This window comes from Barbus barbus, assembly GCF_936440315.1.
Source record: "Barbus barbus genome assembly, chromosome: 26".
In the NCBI taxonomy this organism is placed as follows: Eukaryota; Metazoa; Chordata; class Actinopteri; order Cypriniformes; family Cyprinidae; genus Barbus; species Barbus barbus.
In genome coordinates, this window is record NC_136754.1 from 29283125 (window position 1) to 29294099 (window position 10975).

Genomic DNA, 10975 nt, shown 5'->3' on the forward strand with positions numbered 1-10975 from the left:
AAATGACAGAATTTTCATTTTTTGGCATGTCATTTTTTGACATTTCAAAGCAGTTATTAAAAAATGATGCACGCTTCTTACATGCTGTTGTTTTTCAATTAATGAACAATGTTAAACATGCAAAAAGAAAACTCAAGAGGAAAAATGCCACAGGATTAACAATTTCAAGTTTGAGAAGCCAGTGTAATTGCGAGCAAGCAAAGCAATAAATAAATAAGCATTTTGACTTGATTTGCTAGACACAATAGTTTATAATAGGCTGCATCATAGTTATTTGTTGAATGTTGTTTTTGAACAATCTCTCTAAACTCTCAAAGTTATGAGAGGTACTCATGCAGAATAAAACACTTATATAAATTCAATACTTGTTTGGCAATGCCATGCTTGTTTAGTTTGGCTGCGTGGCTAAAACGAACGTGTTTTTCACAGTTAATCTGTTCAGGAATGTAAAAAACGGAAAGCCCTTCGTTTGTGCTGCAGCAATAATACGCTTTATGCTCGTGACCTCAGACGTTACAAAACCTACAAAAACAAAACAAGCAGCACTGGTTTAAAAAATTTATTTATTGCATGTTTTTCTCATTCTAAGAGAGGAAAACTTGCCCTTGAAAGACTAATATGGGACTCTTACATTAACATTTTTATTGCACTCAGCTGTCAGATCACATGAAGACTGAGAGCTCTCACACTTGTTATACAGTCACCATGTTTAAAGCATCGGTTTTGGCTGCTAGACTGATTTATTGTGTCTATGTGAATTCATTGTTAGGCTGATGATACACTGGGCAACTTTGGGCAATGTTGCTGTCAACGGGCAACCAGGTGAGACACGGGGCCCACGACCGATCTAAAGTATCCAGATATAAATGTGTTAGTCATTCTCAATGGGAAAGTGACCAAGCAACATTGCTCAAAAAAGTTGCTCCGTGTATCATCCGCCTTAGTCTTGTTTTCCGGCTGGCCAAACAATGTGCTGCTTGTCCTGCCATAACATGGTTGGATTACACAGCATCTCTTCATCAAAGGGTATTTGGAGACAAAACACGAATTAGTGGTTTGTTTGATTTATTTTGAAAGGCTATTTTTGCATTTCCCTGCCGCTGATAGATTTGACAGTTCCTTAGTGTTAAACATAGAAAAAGAATATACTGACTTCTGTCATGCACGCCATTAAAAAATTAATGAAATAATTACAGGGTTATATATATATATCCATATAGAAATATGGAAATATTCTAAACCTCGGTCACACGTGTGCATTATTATGAAAACTGCTGCATATGAATGTCAGTGTTATTATTAGCTGAATAAAGTCTTTGTTGGGTGTTTTGTCAGCTGATTTCTGTTTCTTACATTGTTGTACAATCACATTTTGTACACCTGATTGCATCACAGTTTTCAGCTGCGTGAAAGTCTCAAATCCTATTTGAAGGAATGGCTATTGTAAAGGGCTCCTGTACAATGGGCTCGTTGTTTAGTCAATGCTGTCACTGGCTGTAACAGCGGTCAAAGTTAGTCAGAGTAAACCTGTGTAAGAGGATAGAGTATAAAAACCCCAAAACTCAGGGCTCTGCTGACAAACCAACAAGAACAAGCCGAGTCACAGACGCCACTGTCCCAGCAGCAATCATGGTTAGCCGGTAAGCACCTTCTTTTTATTCTTTCCTTTATATCACATGCTTTATGATGTTTATGTTTGGGATGTATGCTGTTTAAGTAATTGGAAACACATCTGTAGTGATGATGTAAATTGGCAAAATCTGTGCTCTGATTCCCTCAGATTTGTCAAAATTGAATTAAAGACTGTTTCCCTCACTTTTCAGTTTAGAGCACCCTGCTGGAGGCTATAAGAAAATCTTTGAGACTGTGGAGGAGCTAAACGAACCTCTTCCAGCAACCGTCACTGGTATTTTCCTCTGTTTTTGGCATATTTATTGACTGAAAATATTCTGGGGAAAAAAGAGGAAAAGACGTTCCTTTGTGAATGTGTCTAAATATCAATCACTCAAATTCCTCGCATAAAACAAAACCTTGAAAGGAGGAAAACATGATGTGCTTGTTGGACCTGACAAAAAACAAGTGTGTCAACCAAGCTGAAATGTTGCAATGAATTAAAATGTTTTATTTATTTTCAAATTCCACCTGCACAGTTACATAGTAGATGTACATTTTGTTCTCAGAGTCTGGAAACAGCTTGCATTTCATTTCGAGCTGGTCACATGATATATGTGCTAATCATCATTTCCTGTGTATGGTTAATCATTATAGTTCTGAAACACTTGTGCATAATGTGCTTTGTTTTAGGCCGCATCCCCTCGTTTATAAAAGGCAGTCTGCTCCGTCTGGGTCCCGGCTTGTTTGAGGTCGGATCGGAGCCCTTTTTCCATCTTTTCGATGGCCAGGCCCTCATGCACAAGTTTGATTTTAGCAATGGACAGGTCACGTATTTCCGCAAGTACGTCAAATAATCTTTACGTTATTGTGTTGTTAACTTTTTAAAAGAAAATCATATAAAACGTATTATGTATATTATCTTTGAATTTTATTTTTATTGTTGTTCATTTTTTTTTTTTTTACTTTACAATAAGGTGTCATTTGTTAACATTAATGTATTAATTAACATGAACGGAAAATGAACACTACATTTATTACCCTCTTTATGAATCTTTTTTAATGTTAGTTTTAAATATGTTCATTGTTTATTCATGTTAGTTCACAGCGCATTAACTAGTGTTAACAAACACAACTTGTGATTTTAATAATGCATTAATAAATGCTGAAATTAACATGAACTAAGATTAATAAATGCTGTAGAAGTATTGTTCATTCTTAGTTCATGTTAACTAATGAACCTTATTGTAAAGTGTTACCTTTTTGTTTAATAATCAAATTATCTTTACGTTATTGTATTGTTTCTTGCTCCAATGAACTCTTTAAAAGAAATTAATTTAAAACGTATCAGTGATATTTTAGTATCATTGACATACTAACTATAGTTTTTATTAATATTTTGAATCCATTTTATTTTTGTGTATTTTTCATTTTAATTTAGTATAACTTTTAGTTTTGTTGTGTATTTTTGTTATTTTTAGTTTCATGTTTTTATTATTTTTTTATTGATATAGTGTTCATTTTGTAGGTTTTATTTTGTTTTATAGTTTAAATCAATTTCATTTTAGCTTTAGTTATTTTAGTACATGGGTAAAACTCAATTAAAATGAAAAATGTTGCTTTGGTGACTAGCTAAATTTTATATTTATTTTTTTTTTTTATGTATTTTATAGCCCCCCTCCCCCCAGTTTTAAGTTGAATTAATAACCCTGTTATCCTTGGCATGTTTTCTCTCAGGTTTGTCAAAACAGATGCATATGTGCGTGCTATGACAGAGAAACGAGTGGTAATCACTGAGTTTGGGACCTGTGCTTATCCAGATCCCTGCAAGAACATCTTCTCCAGGTTTGATTATTAATTGCAGAGCAAAATACTTACAGGTTTGGTGCATCAGCATTTTCACATGTTGTCGTTTTTGGCAGGTTCTTCACGTATTTCAAAGGCGTTGAGGTGACAGACAACTGCCTGGTGAATGTTTACCCTATTGGAGAGGATTTTTACGCCGTCACAGAGACTAATTATATCACTAAAGTCAATGTGGAAACCTTGGAAACCTTGAAAAAGGTAAGACAAAGATTTAATGTGCATTGATTTAAATAATGTGTAGATCTTTCCAGCATTTGAAGAAATATTGCTTAATCATTTCAAAGGTTGACATGTGTGACTATGTGAATATAAATGGAGTAACGGCCCATCCGCACATCGAGAAAGATGGTACGGTCTACAACATCGGAAACTGCATGGGGAAGGGAGCCTCGCTGGCCTACAATATCGTCCGAATCCCACCTAAACAGAAAGGTAAGTGATGTTATAGTCACTGAGCAATGTTTAATGAATGTTGAGTATATAGGCGGAAGGTGAACCAACTCCAGGGTAAAGCTAGACGCAGCTAAACCTATTAACTACAAGCATCAAACCCGTCTTATTAGGCAAGAACCAGATATGGGTGTCTAATAAAATATTTTTAATGGGACTGAATTTGTATTTAACATGATTACAATTTAATAAAAACTTTAGAAATGTATAATTATAACATTAAATTTGCACATTATTCAAACAGTGAATAGATTATATGTGACCCTGGAGCACAAAAGCCGTCTTAAGTCGCTGGGGTATGTTTGTAGCAATAGCCTAAAATACACTGTATGGGTCAAAATTATACATTTTTCGTTTATGCCAAAAATCATTAGGATATTAAGTAAAGATCATGTTCCATGAAGATATTTTGTACATTTTTGCAAAAAAAACTTGTTTTTTTTGCACCCTAAGATTCCAGATTTTCAAATAGTTGCATCTCAGCCAAATATTTTCCTATCCTAAAAAAACCATACATCAATGGAAAGCTTATTTATTCAGCTTTCAGATCATGTATAAATCTCAATTTTGAAAAATTGACCCATTATGACTGGTTTTGTGGTCCAGGGTCACAAATACAGAAAGCCAGCGAAGCACATGATCACTAACTTTGATCTCTCAAGATTACAAGCGCTTGCAATAAAACAAAAATATTGTTATATTCTCTGAAGCTGTCTACACTGTGGAATTAATCTCGTACTTACATTGTAAGTGCATCTGCGCTTTGTTGTTTTTAAAAAGAAAAACGGTGCAACATGAGCAGATCTTAATTTAATCAACACTTTTCATTCATTTTCATTTTGTTAGCAACAGGCGTTATAGATTTAATTTATTTGTGCAAGGTCATTTTTGTCTAATTTAGTGGCATAGTGGCAAAAAATCCCCGTGGCCGCATGCTCCGCCTATGGTTGGTTAAATGATAACTAATGCATTTGGTTAAATGGCAACTAAATCTTTCAGACAAATCGGACCCCATTGAGAAATCCAAGGTGGTTGTGCAGTTCCCAAGTGCGGAGCGGTTCAAGCCATCCTATGTGCACAGGTAACTATGCTTGAATCTGTGTATTTATACAAGAGTTTTTTTATTTTTATGACTAAAACAAATTGCTTGTTTGCGCAAGCATGGCAATAAAAGCTCTTTCTGATTCTGATGATTTATTCTGCATTTGGAACTATTTCTATTGGCAGAGAAATGTTGAAAATATAATAGTTCAAGTTAAATATAAATATAATAGTGTCTAAAACATAATTTACGTTTATAATTTTAGTTTAAATTTTTTGAATCCATACACTACACTGAATTAAAAAAAAATAGTTTTCACTTAGAAATTGCTTGTAAATTTCACAGTTAATCACAAACAAATAGCAAGTAATAACTAATTAATGAACTACATTGTAAAAATGATTTTTCGAAATTGTAAATGAAACAAAGGTTCTGGAGTTTGTTTTACAAGAAAAAAAGTATTTTTTTCTACTTCATTATTTCACGTGTAATATTGTAATTAATCATTATAATGATGTTTATGGTGAAACTAGTTTTCATACAATTCACCAGAAATCACTTTGAAATAAAGTAACTTTTGTGAATAGCAAACAGATCAAGACAGTATTTGACAAAACTGAGTTTAAAAAAACACATTACAATAATAAAACAAGAAGTACTCAACAAATATATTTTTCTAACTGTATTAAACAAAACATAATTTTCACAAACTGTGAGTATGCAGTAATTACAACTTATCAAATACTATTTTATGGTTTTGCTTTATGAAAAGTTAATAATATTTACGTAAAATTTAGATATTTTACTTTGAGCCAAAAAAACTTTATTGTGTAGCTCATAAAGTAAGTGATAATATATAGTCAGCTACTTATCATCTCAAAATAAACCTGCAGTTGCACGCTAATGTGTGTTGCTCATATGTGCTCATTTAGTTTCATTTGGAACTTTTTCCCTTCCTAGTTTTGGGATGACAGAAAACTACTTTGTCTTTGTTGAGACGCCTGTTAAAATCAACCTGTTGAAGTTCCTGAGCGCCTGGAGTATCCGAGGATCCAACTATATGGACTGCTTTGAATCTGACGAGGAGAAAGGCGTATGTTCCTGCTTCTTCATCCATCTCTTGATAATACATGAGTTACTTGACACCGATAATGCTGTAAGAGTAAATGCTGTATGCAGCTTTTGAACCTTAGATGTGTGTTGTGTTCATTTCTACAGACTTGGCTACACATTGCGAGGAAGCATCCAGGAGAATACATTGACTATAAATTCAGAACCGCTGCGATGGGTCTTTTCCATCACATCAACTGCTACGAGGACTCAGGCTTCATTGTTGTTGACCTGTGTGCCTGGAAAGGGTAGGTACTGTACAACACAATGATTCACTTACATTAAAGCAACTACATCCAGTGGATAGCGTAAGGTGAGCCGATTTCTGAAATGAAACCAGGCATGTTTCGTAGCTCAGTGTCAAGATATCATTGATATCTCACTTGTGATTGACTACTAATTGAAAATGGGCACAGTATATTTTTGTATGGTTTATTTTGTAATTGTTGTGCACTCTATATACTAATATTATTATTAGTGCTGGGCAACGATTATTCGCGATTAATCGCATACAAAATAAAAGTTTTTGTGGACATAATATATATATATATTTTTTTTTTTGCCAGGCAATAAATTATTTTGCCAGATAATTTATGTATGTATGTATAAATACACACACATGCATGTATATATTTAAGAAAAATGTCGTTTATATATTAAATATATTTATTTATAATATAAATTATATGAATATAAATATCTACATGTAAATGTTTTCAAAATATATACTGTATGTGTGTGTCTTTATACTTACATAATAAATATACACAGTACACACATCTATTATACAAACAAAAACTTTTATTTTGGATGCAATTAATCGTTTGACAGCACTAATTATTATTAATAATTATAATGATGTTTGTGTTCAAGCTCAATATAGTTGTAATGCAATTCTTCAAAAATCACACTATGCAAAACAGCAAACAGATCAAAACAGTCACAATTATGACTTCACAAAAACAATAAATATGAGAATATGAGAAATACAATTTTATTTCATTTTACTAATTGTTTACTATATTTAACTGTTAGTATACAGTAGTTACAACTTCTCAAATGTTTATGTTTCAGAAATGGATCTATCCCTAGTGAGGCTTATTTTTTGGCATTTTAGGCTCATTTTGAGCAGTTGCTTTATGCAAATGTATTATTAATTCATATCAGAGCCTAATTAGAAGCCTAATCAGAATGATTTTAAAACTGATATTTCAAGATAAACAAAGGTGAAAATTGTCAACTGTAATTTCTGATGACTTTTATCAGGAACATTTAATAAGCATGGGTTGATTTGTGCATTTATTATTATTTATCACCATTATAATCATGTACATTTAACAACTGGTTTCAGGTGATATCGTTTTTATAATAAGGTATTATTTTTCAGCTTTGAATTTGTCTACAACTACCTGTGGCTGGCAAACCTCCGTGCAAACTGGGACGAGGTGAAAAGAAACGCCATGATTGCCCCTCAGCCAGAAGTCAGGCGATACGTGATTCCTCTGGATCCCTACCGGGTAAACAAATGCTTGATATTTATATATTACCTATACTGCAAAATATGTATTTTTTTCTGACCAAAACATTTTTGATGTTAAATATATGATGAAAAAAGTCAGGCTCAATAAAATATATTTTTAAATTTGAAAATATATTACAAAATGTATTTTGGGGAAAGAAAATAGTTAGTCCTGCCAAACGATTAATCGCATCCAAAATAAAAGTTTTAGTTTACATAATAAATATATAGTATACACACATATATTACGTATATATACACACAAGTGCATGTATATATTTAAGAACATTATGATATGTTTAGATGTTAAATATATTTAGATATAATATAAGAATATAAATATATACATGTAAATATTTGAAAGATATGTTTGTATTTATATATGCATAATAAATATACACAGTACACATACATATGTAAACAAAAACGTTTATTTTGGGTGTGATTAATCACGCTTAATCGTTTGACAGCACTATTTTTTATATATTGTAATGTTTATTTTTTAGAACTTTGTAAAGTATGTTCCTTGCTGATTTAAATGTGTTCTATGTTCACATGTGTTAAAAACATAAATGCATTTAAAATATATTATGCAAAGAAATGGCCAAAAAAGCTATTGGTTGAAAATCAGTTTGTGAAAATATATTTTTGACAGTTAATTTAATTTAATTTGTTTTAAAATGTATTTGAAAAAAAATATGTTTTGCTATATGGATATGTGAGCAGAATCCTGTGCAAGACTGATCTTTCTCACTGATTTCTTACAGGAGGAGCAGGGCAAGAATCTGGTGTCTCTGCCATACACCACTGCCACGGCCACAATGCGGGCTGATGGGACTATTTGGCTGGAGCCTGAGGTGCTTTTCTCTGGTCCACGACAAGGTACTACAACCTTGATATATATCCTTTATACCCTTTGGTTTAAAATGCAGCTCAAATTAAGCTGGACATTAAAACTCACGGTGATGTTTTATATGTTTTCAATCTCAAAGCTTTCGAGTTTCCTCAGATCAACTACAAAATGAACAACGGAAAGAATTACACATACGCCTATGCGCTGGGCCTCAACCACTTTATCCCTGACAGGGTATGAATAATCAGTATTTCATAACAAGCGTTGAAGAATGCATTTTTTTAAGCTGTCTTTGATGATTCGTAGATTTGCAAGCTGAATGTGAAGACTAAGGAGACCTGGGTTTGGCAGGAGCCGGACTCGTACCCTTCAGAGCCACTGTTTGTGCAGAGCCCTGATGGAGTGGATGAGGATGATGGTGGGTGACATAAGCAATATTCAGAGATATTATGTGTTGTCTAGCTTGTATTTTTAGTGGCATTTTATTTTGATGTTCCCTAACACAAATTCTACTGACTGTAAGTAATATTGCAAGAACGTCACCGAACCCTAACAGTCGACTAATACTCTAATGAGTCATTGCACACCGAGTCTGACATTTCCGTATGCGTTTTTCTGTATTCGTCATGCTTTCCTATCAAAATGCTTGCTACGGATGCGAAAACGCAGAAAATCGAACCTAATCAGATTTTTATTATGACGGACGAAAGTTTGGGAGGCAGTGTGTAAACGTGATTGACACAACGTGAGGTCGTGTTTATTTTTTAACCTGCAAAAATTTCGGACTCCGTGTGCAATGACCTTTAGTTGACATGTAGTTAGAAAGTTACTTATAGCGAGTATAAATGTCTAAAGTGGACAACTGAAATAAAGTATAATGGTTTTTTTTTTTAACAGGTGTCTTAATGACGATTGTGGTGTCGCCTGGAGCCCAGAGACCTACATTTTGCCTGATCCTAAATGCCAAGGACCTGTCTGAGATTGCAAGAGCAGAAGTTGACATCATGTCTCCAGTCACCTTCCATGGAATGTATAAACCATAGAACGTCTGGATTTACTGAACACAGAGTCCTCCGATGCTGATAAAGTTACTGTATACTATACACCATGACACTGTAAACTAATAATAATAAAACTATGGTATTGCACATTTCTGATTTTCTTTAAGTTTGTTTTTGCAAATGGTCTTCGCAAATGAATAAAAATTATTTTGCCATCATAATATCCTTAAAAGGACAGTTCACCCAAAAATGAAAAATGCCTGTTAATGTACTCACTCTCAGGCCATTTGAGATGTAGGTTGACTTTTTTGTCTTCAGTAGAACAGTAAAGAAGAGTTTTAGCAGAAACTGTGATCCTTGGTGATTCATAAAATGCAAGTCAAAAACAGCACACACAGGCAACACAAAATATCTGTGGCTCCTGACTATATATTGAGGTTTTATGAAGTGAAACGATCACTCTGTGCAAAGAAATAAAATAAAAAATTGAACATTATTTACAAAGTTACATCACCATCAACCTGTCCTGGGTTGATGGTGATGTCACTTCCTGGTGGATGACCCTGCAGCACATGAGAAGAAGTTCAACTACTTTTTACCTCTTTTCTGGATTTGATTTAGTTCTAAATCCTCCTTTATCATTCATTTTGTGATTGATGTGTAGTCATTTGGATGGTTTGTGGCAGTGGATTGAGAAACTGAAGGGTGATATTTGGTGGATTGAGTTGGGCCTGCCTGTGGTATTGGAGCCATCTTCCTCTACCAGCTCCAGCCTTCCAGCCATTATCACCAGGCCAGCTCCAGGCTTCCAGCCACCGCCAACAGGCTGGCTCCAGGCTTCTAGCCTATACCACCAGGCCGGCTCCAGGCTTCCAGCCACCGCCAACAGGCTGGCTCCAGGTTTCTAGCCACCACCACCAGGCCGGCTCCAGGCTTTCCAGCTTCCAGGGCTAGCAGAACATGGCTCCTCCAAAGTTGAGGAACACAGAGGAGGAATATGCAACCATCATTCAGGTAAGTTAACTGCTACAACATGCAGCAGAAAGATATGTTCATGGCTCTGCTACAGCAACAACAGGAAATGTTCAAGGACTTTGTTAAAATTATTATGGACTCAGTGAATGCCAGAATGGATAATGTTTCCAAAGAATTACAAGAGCTAAAAGTAAGTTTACAATATACACAGAAGGACGTAGATGAACTTAAAGTCACTCAAGCTAAACAGTCTGAGCATGGAAAAATGATAGAAACTGATATAGTGAAACTGTGTGCTAGTTATGATTGACAAACAAGAATATCTCGAAGGTCAATCAAGGAGAAATAATATTGTGATTGATGGAGTTCCTGGATCCACTGGTGAATCCTGGGCAGACTCTGAAGAAAAAGTGAAGGACATTTTCAGGCAAAAACTACAACTACAGAAAGACATGGAGATAGAGCGTGCACACCGAATAGGAAAACCTGAAGCTGCTAGAAATAGACCAAGATCTATTGTTGTCAAATTTCTGAACTTCAAGTACAAA

General features: G+C 34.3%; 1 protein-coding gene across 1 annotated transcript; it reads left to right on the plus strand.

Moving 5' to 3' along the window:
* Window positions 1–1458: 1458 nt before the first annotated feature.
* LOC306846051 (retinoid isomerohydrolase) lies at window positions 1459–9797 on the plus strand. Its single transcript, XM_079379132.1, has 14 exons — window positions 1459–1640; window positions 1824–1906; window positions 2305–2455; window positions 3349–3456; window positions 3534–3675; window positions 3762–3909; window positions 4927–5008; window positions 5930–6062; window positions 6188–6327; window positions 7467–7596; window positions 8366–8480; window positions 8591–8685; window positions 8758–8869; window positions 9349–9797. Exons 1-14 carry the CDS (start codon window positions 1630–1632, stop codon window positions 9492–9494), a joined length of 1596 nt encoding a protein of 531 aa, XP_079235258.1. The 5' UTR covers window positions 1459–1629; the 3' UTR covers window positions 9495–9797.
* The last annotated feature ends 1178 nt before the right edge of the window (window positions 9798–10975 follow it).